This window comes from Rhinolophus hipposideros, assembly GCF_964194185.1.
Source record: "Rhinolophus hipposideros genome assembly, chromosome: 15".
NCBI classification, from domain to species: Eukaryota; Metazoa; Chordata; class Mammalia; order Chiroptera; family Rhinolophidae; genus Rhinolophus; species Rhinolophus hipposideros.
The window spans coordinates 48,260,224-48,283,125 of NC_138061.1; the positions used below are offsets into that span (position 1 = coordinate 48,260,224).

The window sequence follows — 22,902 nt, forward strand, 5'->3', positions numbered from 1 at the left end:
AGCAATACTACCAATCAACAGGACTTAGCTAACATAAATAGAATACACCACCCAACACCACCAAAATGCCCCCTTTTTCTCTAAGCGTCTATGGAACACTCCCTAAGACAGAACACATTCTGGGCCACAAAACAACCTTAACAACACAGAACGTATTGAAATCACAGAGTGTGTTTTCTGATCATAATGGAATCAAAGTAGAAATCACTAACAGGAAACATTAGGACACTAAACACGTGGCTAAAATTGATCTATGGCTTTAATGCAATGCCTATCAAAATCTCAGTACAATTTTTTATAGGCATAGACAACAGACATAGGAAATTTTATTTTAAGATTTAAATGAAAAGGCACAGGCCCTTGACTAGTTAAACAATTATAATAAAGTGAGAGGAAGTACTCTATTTGGTAGGAAGGCTTACCATATAGCTCCAGTACTCAAGGGAGTATGGTGCTGTCGGAGGGACAGACACACAGATCTCTGGAACAGAGGACCCATAAATAGACCCACACATGTATGCTCAACTGGTGTTTAACAAAAGCACAAAACTAATTCAATGGAGGAAGAATAACCTTTCAACAACTGGTACTGGAGCAATTGGACATCTATAGGAAAAAGAAACGACCTACACCTCACACCTTATACCAAAATCAACTCAAAATGGATCATAGACTTAAATGTGAAATGTAAAACTGTAGAACTTTTAGAGAAAAACAGAAGAAATCAGTATCTTATAGGATATAGGAATGTATATAGGTGACTAACTTGTATAGAACAATATATGCGTATCATTCCAATGACTACAAGCAAAACTGGGAAATCTGAATCAGATTGATGGATTATATAAAAGCCAGTGTCCTGGGTGTGATGTTATACTATAGTTTTACAAAATCTTACCTTGGGGGAAACTGGGCAAGGTATAGAGAGAATCTCTCTGTATTATTTCTTACAACTAACTGCATGTGAATCAACAATGATCTCAATAAAAATTTCAACTGAAAATAATCTGAATGCTTAACACATTACATGAGTAACATCTCTTTTACAAATGAGGGAACTGAAGTTGGGTGGTTGGTAACTGACAATTACAGAGCTAATAAGCATATGGGCTAGGATTAAAAATTCAGGTGTGGATAGGTCCAAAACCCAAGTTAATCACAAAGTTATTCTGGCTGATAACTCAGAATATAATGTAAATGACTTAAGAGTCCAATTAGGTGCCTAGAGAAGTAAAAAAAAAAAGTAGCTATATCATTTGAAAAGGTAAGCAGGGGTGTGCTCTGCTAATATGATATAAATTAAAAATCTTTTGGGATGCTAGGAATTAAGAGCATAGTATCAAGACTACTGTAAAATAAGGGATTTCATTCTCATATTACTAAAAATAAATCAAGTTTTAGTGTAATAATTATAAAATTGAATTGTAAGATTCATTGAAGGAAAACAAATACCAAATAGCACCCATGCCTGCTCAGTAATGTCTGACTTCAGATTAAAATAAAAATATCACAAACCAAGTTTCAGCAAAATAATTTTATTTCCTAACACCTGGTAAACATATACACCTAATATGTACTTATCTTGCATGTTTATTCACAAATGACTTCCAAATTACAACTGCTTTGATATTTAAGCATGTACTGAAAGTTATCTTAGTTGAAATATGAAAAAATGCTTTCAGATGGATAACACACTGAATATATTAGATTGGTCACAGCAGAATTTGCTTTGTTAGGTAAGTTCTATAAATTTAAAGCTCTGAAAAGCCACTACTTTTGCATCTACTACGTCCAGATGAATAGGATGCAGCAATATCAGCTTGTATTCCAGAGAAATCTCCTTAGTTCTTCTGGTGATGGAACCACTTATCTACTATATTTAGAAAAAACAAAAACAAATTAGAATACTTGTTAATAATCAAAATACACCCAACATAAAACAAATAACATACTTGCTAACATAATGTATCCTACTATGTATTCCCTTAAGACAAACTTTCATACATGCAAATTTCACTGCAGCAAAAACCGGTAATTTATCATTGTTTTCTTTTGGGTTTCCTTAATCATATAGACATGCGATTCTCACAAGAACTGTACAGAAAATTCTAAATCTAAAGGGGGAAAAAACTGTTTCTAGGTGAAGCAGCCTATGGCCAGATGGGGACCCAGCGCCCAAGCCGGCTCCAGTGTCCACAAGGCATCTACCTGGAACCTAGAGAACAGTGGGTCACGGTTTGGAAACTGCTGTGATGGGAGTGTGTGTGGGGGGGGTGACTTAAAGGTGGTATGTACAGCCAACTTTCTTCCCACATAGACTGGGGAACTCTAAAAATGTATGGATATGGTATGTAAGATTTCTCTATAGATACAGATATAATTTCCCCACACATACACTGTTTAATGTAATTTTACTAGAATATTGATCTTACCATCCGTTGGTACTGTGCAAGCAGATTCACATGGTGGTGGCAACTAAAATAAAATAGTAAAATGTATTAGTCTAATCCCAGGGATTAAAAACTAAAAAAGTATACTGGCACAAAAATTAAAATGAATCTGAAGACAAGTGTTCCAATTCTTAGGTTCTAAAAATAATTTATAATTTATAGAAACAAGGTTTGCTTTACGGCTAAGAAATGCTAACAAATTCAAGCCTCTTGGCTTTTATTGACACACAGGAGAATAAATAATAAAATGCTTTTTGAAATAAAGAAAAACTAATTTATGCATATACAATGATTTCATATGTACACATACCATTTAATGTAGGCAGTGTTCTCATTGAAAAGCTATGATTGTTAACCAATGGCATTTCCCTTTCAATTTTTCTTATTCACTTCAACTTTGTCGGGATTCATATATAAAGATAAATCTAAATGTATTGGCTTCATCGTTATGTTGTTATTTTTCCTTGTACTACCCCAATTACAAAGCAGAAAAAGTCACACCTCATTTTCTTTTGTTCTTTCTTATTTAATATTGTAAATGAGAATTAAGATGATCTAATTCAGTGTGTTGGTTAATCTAAATCAGATTCTTAAAAATAGTACAAAAATAAAATTATTTCTTACCAAATGGTTTACTACCTCACATGAAAGTCTTTTCTAGGATTATGAACCACCCCTGCAACGGTACCTGAAATTTGGTAACTTTCTTAGGCCTTGCTATAACAAAGTCAAGTAAGATCCCATTGGTTCTTTTGTGAAAATTGGCTTGTGATAGGTACACAGGCACTTGAGTTAGTCAGTATATTCTGGAATTATTTTGTTACAAATCCTCCTGTTTTGCTATCTGTCCAGTTTAGAGTTCACCAGGACCCTCTTCAGATTTTACTCTTAAATGTCTACTTACATGTGTCCATGGTTTGTAATTTCAAGACCTCATACAGTAATAGGCATACAGGAGGTATTCAAATATTTGTTGAAAGAAACACCTCCCCTCCCATTTAGCCACCAGGTATGTTCTTTTTCAAGGAAACTGTTACATACAGCATTCACAATGGCTTTGGCCGCATCAGGGTCACACTTGAAGGGGCTCTCAGACACTGTGGTATTCATGCTATTAAATAAAACAAAAGTAGTCATAAGTCACAAAATTATCTCTCTAAAGAGTTAAAAAACAAGTTTAAGATGGTAGGCCAGATGAGATTCAAGTTTGGTTTACCTGAATCTCAAGTTTACTTAAATTGTAGGATACAAAATCAATATATAAAAATCTGTTGCATTTCTACACACTAATAACAAACTATCAGAAAGAGAAATTAAGAAAATAATCCCATTTACAACTGCATCAAAAAGAATAAAATACTTCAGAATACATTTAAGGACGTAAAAGATCTGTAGAGTGAAAACTGTTAAAACATTAATAAAAAAAAATTGAAGAAATTATAATATTGTCTAAATAATACATATATCATATATAAATATTCATTATAAAATAATACAACATCCACTAAAATAAATGGAAATATATTCCATGCTCATGAAATTGAAATAATTAATATTGTTAAAATGTCCACACTACCCAAAGCAATCTACAGATCAATGCAATACCTCCCAAAATTCCAATGACATTTTTCACAAAAATAGAACAAATCATTCCAAAATTTGTAAGGAATCACAAAAGGCCCCCAAATATCTAAAGCAAACTTAGGAAAGAAGAACAAAGTTGGAGGTATCACACACTTTCTGATTTCAAACTATATTACAAAGTTACAGTAATCAGAACAGTATGGTAATTGAATAAAAACAGACATAGATCAGTGGAACTGAATAAAGAGCCTAGAAACAAACCCAGGCATACAAGTATATGGTCAATTAATTTATGACAAAGAAGCCAAGCATATACAACGAAGAAAGATGAAGAAAGGACAATCTCTTCAATAAATGGTGTTGGGAAAAATGGACAGCCACATGCAAAAGAATGAAACTGGACCACTGTCTTGCCCCATACATATAAATCAACTCAAAATGGATTGAAGACTTGAATGTCAAACCTGACACCATAAAACTCCTAGCAGAAAGCATAGGCAGTAAGCTCCTTGACATCAGTCTTCGTGATAAATTTTTGGATTTGATACCAAAAGCAAAGGCAACAAAAACAAAAAGAAGTGGGACTACATCAGACAAAAAGGCATCTGCACAGCAAAGGAAGCCATCAGCAAATGAAAAGGTAACCTATTGAATGAGAGCAAATGTTTACAAATCATAATCTGATAAGGGGTTAATATCCAAAACATAAAGAACTCATACACTGAATAGCAAAACAAATAAAAAACGACCACAAACAATCTGATGAAAAAACAGGCAGAGGACCTGAACAGACATTTTTCCAAAGACATGCAGATGGCCAACAGGTACATGGAAAGGTGCTCAAGATCACTAGACATCAGGGAAATGCAAATCAAAACCACATTGAGATTATTATTTCACACTGTTAGAAGGACTATCATCAAAAAGACAAGAGATAACAAGTGTTGGTGAGGATGTGGAGAAAAGGGAACCTTTGTGCTCTGTTGGTGGGAAATGCACACAACTATGGGAAACAATATGGAGATTCCTCAAAAAACTGAAAATAGAACTACCTACCATATGATCCAGAATTTCACTTCTGGGTATTTACCCAATAAAAATGAAAACACTAATTCAGAAATATATATGCACCCCATGTTCATTGCAGCATTATTTATAGTAGCCAAGTAAATGTCCATCGATGAATAAATGGATGAAGATAATGTGGTATATATACAACGGAATATTATTCAGCCATAAAAAAATAATTAAATCTTGCCATTTACGACAACATGGATAGACCTTAAGGGTATTATATTAAGTAAATCAGACAGAAAAAGATAAGTACCATATGATCTCACTTATACAGTTGACCCTTGAATAATGTGGGACTTAAGGGCACAAACCTCCCACACAGTTAAAAATCTACATACAACTTTTGACTCCTCAAAAACTTAATAATAAACTACTGTTAACCAGAAGTCTCACTGATAACACAAAAGTGATTAACACATATTTTGTATGTTATACGTATTATACGTTGTATTCTTACAATAAAGCTGGAGAAAAAAATGAAATTAAGAAAATCATTAGGAACAGAAAATACATTTACAGCACGATATTTATTTATTGAAAAAAATCTGCATGTAAGTGGACCCATGCAGTTCAAACCCTTGTTGTTCAAGGATCAGCTGTACATATATACTCATTTTGTAACTGGTTACCTTCCCGAATTCTTTATTTTTTTTTCTAGGATTTTCTGGATACACAATCATATTATCTGCCCCAGTTTACGCCCCCTTTCCAATATTCCTGCATCAAAACACATCATTTCTCCTTTTTACTTCATTGACTACTATTTCCACAGCATCATTAGTTAAGTGCTGATAGTGGACATTCTCTTACAAATCTTTAATTACCTAAGAGGAAGTATATTGTCCTGAACCTGGATATGAGTCCTAACTCTGGAACCATTCTTATGGGATGACTTTGGGTAAGTTCATTCTCCCTGTATCTGTTACATGCTCGGCAAACATTCACTGCTCAATTAAATCAGCTTTTATTATTAGTGGCAGTAAACTTTATGTGCACTACAGTGTGCATCTACAGATACTGGTTTAGGCTGATGCACCTTATATATTGACATCAGAGAACACCAACCCTTGCACTCAACTTTATTTTTCCCATTACATTCTGAGCACCCGGACGCTAACCGCCTTTCCCACAACGCGCGCTCACTGTCCCTCGTGTAGTTTTAGTTTGTGCTTGTTCAGAGAGTTTTAGTTTGTACTTGTTCAGAGAGTTATCTTAGTACTTTTCTGTTGTTTCTGTATCTACCTTCCCACTCACTTGAGCACTCACTGACAAAACAGGTTCTCTCTTTTCTAAGTGAAGGTAACGGTAGTGTGTTGTGGTTATTAAAATTTTTTGGAGCAAACTGGTAGCTTTGTGTGTTAAACATGCAGAGAACAGTCAACGCTTACCAACTGATTCCTTTTCCATCAGTTTTCTTCGTCACTAATGCTCTCCAATGGTCATGAGTGCTTTTAATAATATCAATTGCAAAATCCTATAATTTGAAGATATATGCATTACAATGATAGAAAAGTATTCTTAGTATCGACATTTTCCCAAAAGTTTGATACCTTTGTCTCTTTTGAATCACTTCCTTGTGTCAAAAACAGAAGAAAACATTTAAATGAATGAGTCAACATCAAGACTCATGTCTTCAGACATTTTTTTTATAATCATATAGTCTTTAAATGGTAATCACATGTTAAATTGTTAAGTCTCAGTAGAAACAAACCTAAAACTACAGTTCTGAATGACACATTACCTTGTTTTTAAATTCGGCATTGAAAGCAAACTGGTTCTCTGGTTTTCCATCAGGAACCTTGTACCTTCTAAACCAGTCCACAGTAGCTTCTAGATAGCCAGGTTTCAGCCGCTTGACATCGTTAATATCTTAGACGAGAACAAGCAGATTGCAAGATGCATATGTAATTATTTATGTGATAAAAACACCAAGTATGTATTTACTTTGAGGGAGCCAGGGGATGGTTATAATAAAAATTCAAGATAATATAAGAGCTAACCATCTTGTTGAGAAGAGAACATATACAGCCATTAAAAGGAAATCCTGCAGTGTCTAGCTCTGATGTTGAGTAGTAAGAGAACAACCATTACAATAGTAACTTCTTTAGATAACAGGAGAGAGAAATGACTGGCGGCTACATAACAAAGAAGAGTTTGGCAAGTGTGGATAAATTCTATGATAAGGATAGATGATACTAAAAAAGACAGGCTGAGGTTCCACTCAGATCATACCCCAATTGCATACCAAAAAGACAAGAAAAATGGATTATACTGTTATCCACTGATGGGTTACATATTAAATGCAACTAGACTTTTCTAACTCTACAGTAAAGGCATTCTTATCACAATGCATTTGTTCTGGCCAACAGAAAAATGTCCTGTTTAAAAAAACTTTTTAAAGTTTCTGTACAACCACCAACAATGGCTAGCCTCAACGTCAACAAACTCACCTGTAAATGACCAAGCTGCCTGCTCAATGCAAGCAAATAGAAGATCCAAGTGCTAAAAATATCAATCAAGAAAAGTATTTGGGGAAGGAGGAATACATTCAACAACAGAAGCTTATTAAAATAACTTTGCTTAAGTCCAGTTCATAATATATATAGTTAAAGAATATCATGCATTTTGTTATTATAGTACCACCAAAAATATGGAAAGTTTACAAAGTGAACTGGGAAATGTTTGAACACTGATACTTTTTAAAGAACTTATAATTCACAGAAAATGTGTCACTTAATACAGAAATATTTTGAAAATCCAGAAATCTGAAATAAAAAGGTCGGGTGTTTGCCAACAAATTTTCCAACCAATTCTCCCATTCTTCAGGTACCAGCTGGGTGTCCAACAATTCCATTCAATAATGACACTACCTACTGGAATTAGTGTCAGATCCCACAAGTTAAAGGGCTCAGTCCCCCAAGGCTTACCCCACTTGAAGCAGAATCCAGGCCACCCACACTTCTGACCGACCTCTATAAAAAAGGGTTTTCTACAGCTCTCTCCGCAGGTTTGATCATTTGCTAGAATTGAAGCAGGGCCTGGCTGGGACCCCCACGGTAGCCTCACCGCATCCCAGCCTCACCTTTCTTTGCCCTAAAGCTTAGTAATAGATGATTGCCCTGCAGCTTGAGCTCGAAATGTTCCTTGTCCCAGTTCCATTTTAGAAAATTACCCTAAAACTTATAAAGACCCCCATGCTTACTGATCACAATCTCTATGGCCTAGCATTCTTTCCAGGTCATTGTCATCACTGCTCCTGGGTTGATGAGCACGTTGGAGCCACATTGCCTGAGGGAAGACTCCACGCACACCCCTGGAACACCCTGTAGCCTCTGGAGGAATCCCAGATTTTCCCTTAAATATCCCAGGCTAGTCTGAGAATACTAAGACAGTTTTTGGAGGTGTTAACCCACTGCCTTCTCAGAACACCGAGGCTCTGATAATGAACGCTTATTCTATGACCCAACTCCTGTGTTGGTCTATTGGCTGAAGCAGCGCAGGCAGCACGAGCCCCGGACTCATTTGGCCTCAGGTTTCAGAATGATTCACAGAATTCTGGGAACCACTTTATTTATGTTTACTGGTTTATTATAAAGGATACAATTCAGGAACAGCCAAATGGATGAGGTGCCTAGGGCAAGATATGGAGGGAGGCCATGCCACCCTCCCAGCACACTGAGGTTTTCATCAATTCAGAAGTGATCCAAATGTCATTATTCCATAGTTATGCCCCCCCCCCCCCAGTCACCTTATTAGTGTAAACTCAGGTGTGATGCAAGGGGCTCATCCTGAATAACAAAAGACACTCATCACTCAGGAAATTCCAAGGGTTTTGGGGTTTTTTTGCCAGAACTGGAGACAAAGATCAAATATATTTTTGTAATTATACCACAGCATGGCAAAACTATAAGAGCTGATTAACTGTTTGACTGTGAAGCACACATTGAAATGTAAGCTGCATCCAGACTGAGGAACCCTGACATCAGACCCATAAAAAAAAATAGGAAAAAAGCACCCTGTCAATATTTTTCCCTTGTGTTGTCCGTTAAGTACAGAGACAAAGCCAGTGGTCTGCAGAGCTACCAAGACTTCCTCCTGAGGCCACGTCGAGCTCCTGCCACAGGCAGCCCGCTTCTGTGTGGCTCCTTTTTGGGTTCAGTTTGTAACCAGCCAGGCAGTACTGTATCCCACAACCACACGTGAGATGCTTGCTTTCACTGATTCCCGCAACTCAGATGGGAGGGGATATGGCTGTTGTGGGGGAGCGACACGCCAACCTGGTTGCTTTATTGGAGAGGGGTCCTCTCCCATGGCTCTGTGCGTGTTCTTCCGAAGCTGTGGCTAGTCAAGAGCACTCTCTATCTAGAAACTCTGATAAACTCTCCAGATAATAACTGATGGCAGACGGACATTGCCTTAGGTTGACACTTTGGGAAAACCGAAACCACTTGCACCATGGGACCAGACACCCAGGGAAGTTTCAGGGTTCTAATAACCTTTCCTGCCGGGCAATGGTGCCCTGGCAGAATAGTGCTGACATAATGACAGGCGTGGATTCACGAACAGTGGCCACAGCATGCCTTTTAGTGTGCTCTTGTGTAAGTAGCACACGCGAAAATGGACACACGATCAACAGAATCACAGTTGTACCACCAAGGGGTTAACAAATGGGATGAATGCATTCTTACTGCACTAAATTTAAACAATATAGAAACACCTGAAACAAAAAGTCTCCCTTTACCCTTCTTTCCATTGCACTATTAAAGGATTAGTGTTCTTCTAGTTCTTTACAAATGAATTTATGTACATATGCAAATATACACATATTTAAACATATATGAGCTCATACTCTGTAAGGCAAACAGCAGAAACAGCAGAAAGGAATAATACCACTCTGCCTTAGTCGTCTTTCCACATTTGTACATGCAGGTCTTCCTCATCCTTTGTAATGGCCACACAGTAGTCCACTGCCTGGACAGACCACAATTATCTAACCATCTAACCGGTGATGGATATTTTAGCTCTTTCCAGGTTTTTGTTGCAACGAATATCCTTGTAATGCATCTTTGTATATACGTATTTATGAGGAATAAATAAATTCCATGAAATAGCTACTTAGAAGTAGAATTGCTGGGTCAAAGTGATATTAATCAAAATACCAATTTTCCATAAATGTTCTAAAAACCAGTATTATTTGGGATATTTGAAAAACATTCCTTATGTAGAAGGTGAAAGTGGCAGTTTATCCTCCCTCATGTGGTGCTTTTTACTTGCAAAGCTTTTCACCTACGGTCTCTCATTTCATTGCCTTCCTTCCCCTCCCCCTCACCAGCAAAATCATGGTATTTACAGATACTTATGCACTTAACAAAAGTTCATTTATGGGCCAAAGAATCTGCATCTCAGCCCCTGGTCCAAAGCTCTTTCCAGTAAGAAGACAAATCTTTCTTATTAATCTAAACAAGGCAAATCTTAACAAACAAAAAAAACCCCTTTCTTGGCACAACATGGTAACAACAATATAATAGGGCTTTGACATCTCCTAGCTTACACAACTGTGACTAAGAAAATACAGTGCGTAGGAGAAAGAATGGACCACTGCCAGGATATCTGAAATCAGGTACAAACTACCACTAGATGGCTGTAGGCCGATTGCTGTAATCTCATTAAACATCTATAACCATCAGCACTCTTGTGAGCAGTGTAAAGATGTTGACTTTTGCACAAGAACTCAAATTTTAATTTGGTCCCCAGAATCAACTGCCTTAATTAGACCTAAGAACCCAACAGATAAGTTACAACCTAACAGATAAACCACAGTGCTGTCCTCAGCAGCACGGTCCTGAGGCTGCCACCTTTAAAACAGCACAGGAATCCTGTGATTTCCTGGAGGAACAACCACGTCTTTGACATGTACACCTTATTAATGAGTCTGATCACACTGAAGGTGAAGCTTCAGGAGTAAATGTGGCCCCACAGCTCATCAAGGGCCTAGTCCACCAGTCGCCCTGCACTGGCTGAGTCTTTGGAGACAAAGCAGTCTTTGTTTTCTAATCATGGGTAAGAAGCTGCAGCAGGAAATAAAGGATTCACTGGCGAGTGCATCTGAAGACTTCCGTCACCAGCCGAAGATGTTCCGCCTTCAGAGAGTAACTGGAGCAGAGCATTCCGAAGGCATTAGCAACAAGGATTAACATGGTTCATGTCTCCTAGTAGAATCCCAACGAGAAAAACCAATCAGAGCTGGGATACACAGATGAACAGTCTCTGCTTCTGATGGCTCAAGCCGTAGGTAAGGAGGAGCCGTAGCTGAAGGGGGTCCTGAGGGAGGTGGGGGCATCCTTGAAGTGGGTGGGAACAGACCTAACGCATTCAGATTTCATCCAGGAATTAAATGTGCTTGCAGATTCATAGAAGCAGATTCATATCACTTTCATAAGAATCCCTGATTTTCTTCATGATCTCTTCCTCAAGCTTTGGAACATGTTTCAACATTGTTTTTAACTATAATGGTGCAGGGTCAATTTCTGCAAAGGACATATTGTGATTGTAGTGCCTGTGTCTTGCTCAATGTATTTTTTCTTAAGGTTTCTTCCTTCCTTATCAATAAGATGGCCTACAAAGTTAGGGGCTAAAATGCTCAAGGGAATCTCTTCTGTGAATTTCTTATCTTGAGCTTTCCTCTGCGTAATCTCCAGAACAGATTGACAAGCCGCAGAGGTGCCTTCAGGGATACAGAGAATAGTAATTGACTTCTCAGCAGCACCTTCACTCTCTTGACGATGGACCTCGATATTCCAAGGTGATATTCCGAATGGTGGCACCTTCTTTTCCTACAGTGGCTCCTATGAGTTGGGCGAGAGCCCGCAGGCATAGAGGCATGTCACACAGTTTCTGTGTGGACACTGATCCTGGAGACCCCTGCCTCGATGAGCCCCTCTGCTTGAACCCATGGAGACCTCGGGGCTGCTGCGAGGCGTTCTGCTGGGCAGCCATTTCATCTGGGATGTGGGCCATTTTTAACGTGAAGTTCTCCAACTGGAATCCATTTAGTTTGTCTAAAGGTTATCTAGCTTGGTCCTTACTGGATTAGGTTGCATTTACAACTATAGTTTCTGAGGCAGTGTTCAGTTGCTCACAAATTGCCACCTCTCCACACTGGACTAGCAAACTACCCAGCACCTCAGCGTGAAGCCAGTCTTCATACGCTGTACCTTGGCTGTTTGGAGCAGAAAGGACAACACTACCACAAATAGTCAGTGCAACCCTTTCTTCACTCTGGATACAGGGGCCTCCATTGCTGTGAAATACTGCTGCAATCCTCCTCAACGGAAGGGCAGCTTCATGCAGACAAACGACATTCTTTCCACAGCCCCTCGGGACTCCAGTAATCAGCAGCGAGGCTTGGTCTGAACCACACAACAATGCCCCTTCCTGAAAGGGTCTCCGCCCAGCTCTGCTCCCTCTCAGAGCTGGGCCAACCTGCCAAGCATCAAATAGCTTCCTAGGCCCGCTCCCCTGTTTAGTCTCTGGAAGCCCTAGAACAGTTTTAGATTTACAGGCAAGCTGTGAAGATATTACAGATTTCCCAGATACCCACCCTGCACATAGTTTCTCCTGTTATTACTATCTTATATAAAGACCTTTGGCACAATTAATTAACCAATAGTGATACATTAACTCAAGTCTGTTTTTTCTATAATGCAGATCCCACCCACCCAGGATACTGCATTTTTTGGTTATCATGTCTCCTCAGGCTCCCCTTGGCTATGAGTTTCACAAACTTGTTTTGATGACCTTGATTGTTTTGAGGGGTATTGATCAAGCATTTTGTAAGATGTCCCTCTATTGGAACTTATCTCATCTTTTTCTCAAGACTAGACTACCAGCCCCTTTCCATACTGGACTCTTCTGAAAGAGGTCACTCTGCACAGCCTGTACTTCAGGAATGGGGAGTATGTTTCATCTCCTTGAGGGCGAAAGTATTTACATAAATTACTTGGAATTCTTCTGCACAGGAGATTTGTCTATTCTTCCCCCATTTGTTTATTTATTCAATCATTTATTTAAATCAGAATGGACTCAGGGATATTTATTTCAGACTTTGGGTTATAATCCAATACTACTTTCTTCTATTGCTCACATTGTGTCAGCTCAGCCACCAGAAGTGCATTCAGTTGTGTGTTCCCCTGACACACCCCCATCATATTTTTAAAGCATGCCTTTACCTTTTGGCACTACAAATGCTCCAGGCTTACTTTATATCTTCCCTGCCCCAGCCCTAGAATCAGCTATTTCTCCAAAGAGCCTTGGTTCCTTTTATTGAGCACTGGTATTAGAAACCGAGGTCTGGGGGCTAGGTGTGCTCATTGCTTCCAAAAGCCCCTCTCAGCTAATAGAACAAAGAAATAGAAGTGTGTATCCTAACCCAGTATATACACCTAAAATATATCTATATGTATCTACCTGTATCTCTATTAAGTCAAACTGTTCTTATTGATGTCTCCAACTCTAATCCATTGCCACATGACACGAATAATTCTAGCTCCCTCCCTTGTGCTTATCTGTAACCTCCCACTCCAACAGTGAGAAGAAACCTGGTTCTCACCATCTACCATCTATTCACTTAATTGCTCAAACTCAGTACACATATACAGTGGTTTCAGAATTGTTAACCTGTACTCCACTGAGAAACAACTTTACCAACTAGGGTACGTACAGTGCGCTTATGTGCAGTTCCTTTTGCCTTTATCTTACCATCTCCATTCATTTCCAAAGTTACTTGGTCAGCACCTTTTCTCTTATCCCTTCAGTGAGGTTATTTTACACATTTATAATAGATTCTTTTGTCACAGTCTGCGTTCCATTCATGAAATGACCTCACAAATGACTTTTTAAAATTTTCACATATTGAGGTTCACTCCTTGTGCTGTGTATAAATTATCTATTGCTGCTGTTACAAATTACCACAAACGTAGTGGCTCAAAAAACCTACAAAATTATTATCTTACAGTTCCGTGGGTCAGAAGTTCCAGAGTCTCATGGCCTAACATCTGGGTGTTGCAGGGCTGTGTCCTTTCTGAAAGCTCTAGGGGAGAATGTCTCCTTGCCCTTTCCAGCTTTTACAGGCCACCCACATTCTTTGCATGTGCTCCTACCATCCGACATCTTTAGAGCCAGCAATGTTGCCTCTCTCTGACCCTTCTTCTGCCATCACATCTGACCATAGCTGGGAAAGGTTCTCCGCTTTCAAGGACTCATGTGATTCGATGGGGCCTACCTGGATAACGTAGGATACTCTCCCCATCTCAAGGTCCTAACCTTAATCTGAAATTCATCTGCCACTTAGGTAAAATATTCACAGGTTCTGGGGATTAGGAGCTGGACCTCTTTGGAAGGAGCGGGGGGATAAGGGAGTATTATTTTGACACTAAAATTTTATGGGTTTTGACAAATGCATAGCATCATCTATCCACCATGACAGTGTCATACAGAACAGTTTCATCCAAAGATGTCTACATACTAATTTCCAGAACCTGTGAATATGCTATATTATTACCTGGCAAGGGGGAGTGAAGCTTGCAAATGATTATTAAATTTGCTAATCTGCTGATTTTAAAATTTGCAGTTTATCCTGGATTATCTGGGTGGGCCCAATGTAATCACAAAGGTCCTTATAAAGTGGAAGAGGGAGGCAGAAATGTCAAAGTCAGAGATGTGACTAAGACTTGACTTGCCATTGCTGGCTTTGAAGACTGACAGGTGACACGAATCAAAGCATGTGGGCAGCCTTTAGAAGCTGGAGAAGGATTTTCCCTTAGAGCCTCTAGAAGGAATACAATGTTGCTGACACCTTGAATTTAGCCCAGTGAGACCCATTTCAGACAGGCAAGAGAAAACTAATACAATAACTAAGTAAATAGATTAGATCATTAACCAGAGGCAAGGGTATATAAAAACAGTGGAGATAAATTAGACACAGAGTTATAAACGTATTTTTTCCAAAGAGGACTTCAGACAATTTTTTCCAAAGAGAACTTCAACTTATCTCACTAACCTATACATTTATAGTCAGTTGATTTTCAACAATGGTGCCAAGACAATTCACTGGGGGAAAGAACAGTCTTTTCAACAAGTAGTTCTGGGACAATAGGATATCGACATGCAAAGAATGACACTGGCCTACTACTTCACACCATGTACAAAACTTAACTCAAAGTAGATCAAAGACTGAAATGGAAGGGTTAAATTTATAAAACTCTTAGAAGGAAACATAAATGTAAATATTTGTGACCTTGGATTAAGCAGTGGTTTCTTAGATACGACACCAAAAAGCAACAAAAACTTTTTAATAAATAAGACTACATCAAAATGAAAAACTTGAGTGCTTCAAAGGACACCATTAAAAAAAATGAAAGGACAATCCACAAAATGGGAGAAAACATAGACAAATCATATATCTAATAAAGGTATAAAGAACTCTTAGAACACAACAACAAAAAGATATACCCATTAAAATGGCTATAATAAAAAAGATTAATAATAAGTGTTGGCAAGGAAGTAGAAAAATTGGAACCCTTATGCCCTGATGGCAGGACTACAGAATGGTGCAGCTGGCTTAGGAAAAAAGTTTGGCAATTCCTCCAAAGCTTAAAGGTAAGTTAACATATGACTCAGCAACTCAACTCCTAGGTTTATACTCACAAGAGGATTAAAAACGTGTGTCTATACAAAAACTTATATAGGAATGTTCATAGCAGCAGCATAATTCCTAATAGCCAAAAACAACCCAAATGTCAACAGATAAATGGATAGACAAACTATGGTACATATCCATACCATGGAGACAGTGCAGTAGTATTCAGCCATAAAAGGAGTACTAATATACGCTCCAACATGAATGAGCCTAAAAAACATCGGGCTAAGCAACCAGACACAAAAAGCCCCATATTTTATGATTCCACACGTGTGAAATATCCAGAATAGGAAACTCCAGAGACAAAAAGCAGATTCATGGCTGTCAGGGCCTGGGAGGAGGAAGGAACAGGGAGTGACTGCTTAAAGGTACACAGTTTCCTTTTGGGGTGATGAAAATGTTCTGGAACTAGACAGTGGTGGTGGTTGCAGAGCACTGTGAATGTACTAAATGCCACCGAATTGTACACTCTAAAATAGTTAAAATGGGGAATTCTGTGTTATGTTCATTTCACCGCCAAAAAAGGGAGAATGAAGTACCGATACATGTTACATGCTAAATGAAAGAAGCCAGACACATCATCATATGAACCCATTTATGTGAAATGTTCGGAACAGGTAAATCCACGAAGACAGACAATAGGTTAATGGCTGCCAGGAACTGACAGATGTGGGAATAGGGCGTGACGGTTAATGGGTACAGGATTTCCTCCTGGAGTGGTGAAAATATTCTGGAATTAATAGTGGTGATGTTTACACAATCTAGTGACTATATTAAAAACCACAGAATTATACAACTTAAAACGGTGACTTTTAAGGTACGTGGGTTATAGCTCAATTAAAATAATAAATAGAGCAACTGAGTGCAAATATGTAGGGAAGGAAAGGAGAAAACAGTAAACACAAACGACCAGATTTTTTTCTTTCCTGGAATGAAAGAGAACAGAAGTTCAGTATCAGAAATAACAATGCTTTGTCAAACGTTTTGCTCCTCCATTCTTTAACAGCTTAAAGGCATGAGCTTATAATTCAAGTTAATGGTGCATTAGATTTAGGTGCAAAGACCTCAGACTCTTCAAATTGTCTTACCATTGTAATTGGCTGCGTCGGGATCATCCACATTAATGGCAATGACTTTCCAGTCTGTTTCCCCTTCATCGATCATTGCCAGGATGCCCAGAACTTTCACCCTGATTATCTCACCTCTGGCACATACCTGAAAGTCAATAACCACGGTCAGGACAACACTACAGCACAGAACTTTGGAAGAAAAGCTTTACTTGGTAGATAATAGGAAGTAAAGAAGAAGACAAGTTTCTGCAAGTTTACCTTAAGATTGTTCCTGTAAGCCATTTTTAAAAAGCTAAATAAGTTAATGCCTATCAGTCTTATAGAAGTTGAAAATAGGTACCCCTTATTACTCATAGGACTTAAGAAAATCATTAACATGGTTCAGGGTAATTTTTTTTTTAACTGCCTTTAACTGTGCCAAAGAATAAACCCTCCATAATTTGTTTCAAATACATATTTCAATGTGCTTTCTTTACCTGTTATTTTACAGAAGCCAGTGAGTTAGACAAGTCATACAATATGACTGAATTTCATGACTTAAGAAACTGAATGACGACTTTCTTTTCAGTTGTTTACTATTTCCCTGAGCCTGAGAAAGATTACAAACAAATACAACTATAGTCAGAATCTTAGAGCAACCTTTCTTGAGAGAGGAATCCCTATCATAAACCTCCAGCTAGTGAGATGATTTGGCTTGGCTCAATTCACTGATCACTCCAAATTATTAGGCAAGGTCTGCCTTGTACTGAGATGAAATTTGCCTCCTAGTACCTTTTACCTATTGACCGGTTAGTCACCTGGCTTCTAAATCTATGCAGAACATGTCCACTTCTTCCACATATATGTATAGTCATGTATACATAAATGCACATTTTTTTTCTAGGCTAGGTTTAAATATACAAATTATAATATACAAATGTTTAGAATGAAATGGAATCACTCACAGTGACATCATTACTTACAATGTTTTTTAAAGTATGAACTTTGTATATTTCATTAATCACCTGAATAACAAAGAAAAACATTTCAGATCCTATTACCTTGCTTCCAATTTCACACACATCAATTGGGTCATTGTCACCACAACAGCCTGTGTGTTTGTCATCGTGTCCTGGGTCTTCCCAAGTCTAAAAGAAAAAAGAAAAAGGCTTAGAGCATTCCTGTACAAGCTAGTGACAGAGTGGATCACGCTGACATTAAAAGATAACAGCCGATGAGTCTTTCTGCAAAAATATTTTTTCTCATTTAAAATTCTTTATTCACATCTCAGAATCTTAATTACACACAATAGTTTTAATTAAGTCCCGGGGCTCCCATTATGCATTGAAGGCTAAACTAAATTTAAGCTTTAAAATGGATGATGATCCTATTTAAAACAAACAAAAAACCAACCACCTAATAACTGAGGCCAATGCAAACACAGATATAGACTCAAATCTTTACTTTAAAAATATATTAAAAGAAAACTGCTTTGAGGAATTCTTTGTACTTACTATATTCTACTAACTAGATTTTCTTTAAAATTAATTTCCAAAGCAGAAGTAGGTAGGCAGTAATACTAAAATAGAAACTATGTGTTCTGATGGTAAAAGTATCATCGCTGACCAGGAGCCAAGATTGGAAAATTCAATCAGGATTTTCTGAAGCTTTCAATTGCTGGCTTTCTTTCCTGCTCAATTGCAGAAGAGAGCCCATGCAGAGCATCTCACAAAAGAACAGATGGTCTATATTTGCCAAGAAGTCAAGTTTAAAATGTAGCTGTTGTTTTGGTTCTTTTCTCCCCCCATCCAGAACACATTGCTTGGATCTATTTGCCCACTCAGCTGGAATAAAGGCAAAAATGTAAAAGGTTGATAAAGAAAGACCAGATCCACCAAAGCCAAATCCAACCAACAGAAGAATAAGAGTTTCAGCGATGTTTCCCGGCGGGATGATATTTCAAGGTTAAAAACTAAACCAACCGAGGTGCAGGTGAAGCGCTGTAATTACGGCAAACGAACGGCTCTGTAATTACCTAACAAGCTACATGAATTTGACCTATGCTTTTGTAACGTATCGATTGTTTCACAATAGATTCCACTTAATAGACTTAATGGTTAATAAAAACAAACCATTTATCAACAGGAAAAAATAAATTGAATATTTTGTATAAAAATCAGAAGTGCCACAGCATTAGCCTAACCAAATCAGAATTAAATCCATCATTGATTCATAATAGACATGATTCTAGTGATTCTTCGTGCAAACGTTACATAAGGACCTACTACACACTTGGCATTGTGCTGGGGATTAACTGGTAAACAATGCAGATACCCACCCCTCCTGGAAGGGCTGACTGTTAAGGAAAATAGAATCCCATTCTTATTTACCATGGAGAGCTTGGCTTAAGGAAGGAAGCAGGACTCTCAACATAAAGGTCAACAGCTGTGAGAAGTAGGTGCTTTATTCCTCACAATAGCCATACGAACTAATATCTCAGGGGAAATATTCATGTCTTGGGGAGGAAGAAACAGACGCAAATTAGGTAATTTAGGAAGTGGCAGCCTTGGGATTTGAACCCTAGTTGATCTGGCACCAAAAAATCAGTGCTTTTATAACCACTAGCCTACATTGTCTCGTAACAGAGCTGTCACCCATTTTGTATAAAAAGAAATTTGTGTAGTTTATAACTAGTACATATAGAAAGGTAAATATTTCAGAAAAGAACAAACTTTCAAATGTAAACTTAAACATTTAACTTTTCTGTCTATCTTGAAAATAAGCTTTTCAAGGAAGTATTAAAATGAGTTAATTACGCCTTATGTTGCTTTTTAAAAATTTTTTTTTTTAATTGGGGAAAAGTGTGTTTCTCCAGGACCCATCAGCTCCAAGTCATTGTCCTTCAATCCAGTTGTGGAGGGCGCAGCTCAGCTTCAAGTCCAGTCGCCATTTTCAATCTTAGTTGCAGGGGGCGCAGCTCACCATCCCGTGTGGGTATTGAACCGGCAACCTTGTTGTTGAGAGCTCATGCTCTAACCAACTGAGCCATCCAGCCGCCCCGTGCCTTACGTTTTTTAAAATCTATTATAGCAAAAACTTTCTGAAGGTGTTTAAATCTCTTTTACTAATAGCAGTAGGTTAATTTATTAATTTTTTTTGTAAGCTAAAAAGTTTCTAGCAATTGTACAGAGACATACCTGAGGGATGGCACCATAGTTCCAGATATATCCTTTATAAGGGAACAAATTTGCAACATATCGGAGTTTTCCTTTTTTCACATCTTGTTTAATTGGGTTTAAAGGGTCCTTCGTAGCAATCTGAAATAAAAAATTTCAAATCATTGTATATTTGGATGTGAAATACCCTTCAAAGAAGGATTTTAGGAAATTAATTATGGAATGCACATCCCCTAGCTCCACTTTAATGATACATTTTACCCCTAACATTTTTATAATTTGAAATAACAGTCTCTCCATAATCAGCCTTTAAGTGGAAAGCATTTGAGGTGTACAGGAACTATCAAGAAGAGAAAAGGAACATTTACTAATTCTAGAAAGCAAAAACTACACTTATCTGGAATAAATCCTAGCATTTGAGAAATAAAAGACTTTTATTAAAAGGGCAAAGCAAATATTATCCAACTTCGGCTTTCCTTTAAAGCACTTAATTAACAAAATGCAACAGAAATTCCAATAAGATCATGTATGGCTGGGGCAACTAAGCAAAGCCCATGACCCTGTGGAAGAGTCAGTGGTGGGCTTAAAAAGAACAGGACACAGAAGAAAAGGGTAATTCCAGGCTTTGGGAACTCCAGAAGCAAACATGTGGGGAAGGAAAGTCTGTAACCAATTTGCAAATTGCAAATGGTTGAGTTTAGTTGGAGCACAGAGGGAAGAATAATAGTAAGCAATGAGAGAAGAAACTGGAAAATAGATTGGCACTAGGAAGAGGAAAACCTTGAACTTCAGCTGTTTAACACTTGAGCAAATCAGCGTGGCTAGATCAAAACTAATATCCAAATCTGACCATCAATGTTAAGCAAAACATACCTCCATTTTTGCATTAGACCAGCGTGGTACTTCAACTACCATGTGGAACACATCCTGAAAGACAGAAGGTGAGAGATGGTCACCAGAGCTAATTTGTTTTTTTCAATGAGCATGCCCTAGTTCCTCCAAAATTAAACAGCTCATTGTATCAGATCTTTGAAGTCAATGGACTTGCAATAAAACACATCAAAAAATAAGACTGATGAAGAGGTAAAACAAATACAGCAAAATATTTTTGCAAAATATTATTCTGCAAAAATATTGCAGAATCAAGGTGGTGGGTGTATGGTTGTTCAAGGTATAAATTCTTCAAAACTTTTCTGGATGTTTTAAATTTTTCATATGAAATAGTTGGGAATGTGTGCAAAGAATGCTTCGGTGAAGAAAAGAAACAGTTTTTAAACATAACAGAACTTGTATTTCTGAGAAAGGTCATTTTCAAAGCAACCATCTCCATAGGCTATTTATTTCCTCCAGTGACTGCAATTACTCAAAATATTTTTGGGTTGCCTATTTCAGAGGTGGATTTTAAGACAACTCCCAAATAAGTTTAATTTATCATCCTTTAGTTTCAGCCTCAAACAAAATTAGTCAGCTCAATTATTCACACTATTCTGCCAATTTGGCTGTTTTTAAAATCAATTACTCCTCAAAAGGACAAGAAGTTTGACACTAAAGATAAAATCCAAAAATATTTTAGCCAATGGCAATTCTAGTGTAATTAGTTTACCGCTTTAAACTGACTACAGGTAACCCCTGTACAACACGGCACTTCTATGACACAGTTTGGCTCTAACACGGTTCGAGAATTGGGGAAAACCCTTGTACAACACGGCAGCCTAGAACACAGTTTCACTCTAACACGGTTTGAGAATTAGAGAAGTCCCCGAACAACGCGGAACGTAATAAGAGCTTTTAAGAGCAAAAGGTATCTCATTTGAAAATTTTCATTTGAGCGTGGATGTCGTATCAGATTTGACTAGAATTTTAAAATTTATTAGAATTTTAAATCTATTTTGTTCATGGAGTATTAAGTTCAGAGGATGAAGATATCTTGTCAAAAAGAAAACACCCTCAGTTTAATGGTGCTTAGTAGTGATGATGAAGAAAACATTTAATACATACTAATATGTTATACTTTTGGTGAAAATTGCTTTAATAAAGATATTTCTCTTAATTATAAAAATATAATAGTATGTGGTTTTTTTTAATTTTTGGAAACTAACCCCTTTTTTTGTACTAGTTCTTTGTTTCGTATAACACGGACTTGCATAACACGGAATTTTTTAGGAACCTAACAACTGTGTTATATGGGGGTTACCTGTACTTAAAACAGATGATATTGTTTTTTAAATTCCCAAGTGCTTGTTATTTAAAAACACAATGAAAGAAAATCAGACTTTGTCATCTTAATTTGCACATCCAAATATCAAATTGACATGGGGTCTCTAATTAAAGCTGAGTTTTAAGGAGTCCGAAAATTACTTTTACCAAGGAATAAAACTTTGAATGCAGTTGTTCAGTTTACAGCCTCTACAAAGGGCACACATGAAGCTAAGTCTGCAATTACTCTATTATAAAATGTATATTTTAAAAAGTTAATTTGAGATAAAAATCATTTAGTTACACAACTTTTTAGAATTCTTTCTTTCCTACTTTGCATTTAAAAAACAGGGACTGATAAACTACAAGGGAATAAGTCAAAGGTTTCAAACCAATAATTGCTTTGCTGCTCCTTTCAACCAAGCAGAAAAGCTACAGATTAATGTTCAAGAGTGTCAAACTTCTATCCCTCATTTAAGTTCTTGGTCAAACCAACAGAGACTAAAGCACTCCATGGGTTTCTGCTCCAAGCCTCCTGATACCTACTAGCTAACAATATAAAAACCACAACAAAGAAGATATTATTTAAATCTAGGATTGAATAAACTATTCTATCCTTGTAAAGTAATAACTGGATGGTTTTAGAAAATGTAATATTAATTACATGCCCATCCTCT

At 37.5% G+C, this 22,902-nt stretch overlaps 1 protein-coding gene across 6 annotated transcripts in view; it reads right to left on the reverse strand.

Annotated features, from left to right (window-relative positions):
- Nucleotides 1-242: 242 nt before the first annotated feature.
- PPA1 (inorganic pyrophosphatase 1) overlaps nt 243-22,902 on the reverse strand; it is a 33,932-nt gene continuing 11,272 nt past the window's right edge. For 3 of the 6 annotated variants that reach the window (XM_081074864.1, XM_081074865.1, XM_081074863.1), the window contains 9 exons: nt 20,903-20,956; nt 20,051-20,170; nt 17,915-18,001; nt 16,893-17,019; nt 6,850-6,977; nt 6,497-6,582; nt 3,492-3,561; nt 2,433-2,475; nt 245-1,873 (listed from right to left, as the gene is read on the reverse strand). In XM_081074864.1, coding sequence (XP_080930990.1) covers nt 1,842-1,873; nt 2,433-2,475; nt 3,492-3,561; nt 6,497-6,582; nt 6,850-6,977; nt 16,893-17,019; nt 17,915-18,001; nt 20,051-20,170; nt 20,903-20,944 — 735 coding nt within the window. In that variant the 5' untranslated portion in view covers nt 20,945-20,956 and the 3' untranslated portion in view covers nt 245-1,841. Of the gene's footprint in view, nt 1,874-2,432; nt 2,476-3,291; nt 3,562-6,496; nt 6,583-6,849; nt 6,978-16,892; nt 17,020-17,914; nt 18,002-20,050; nt 20,171-20,902; nt 20,957-22,902 lie in introns of those variants that run through there. The other 3 variants (XM_081074862.1, XR_013995016.1, XM_081074861.1) reach the window with 3 other exon arrangements.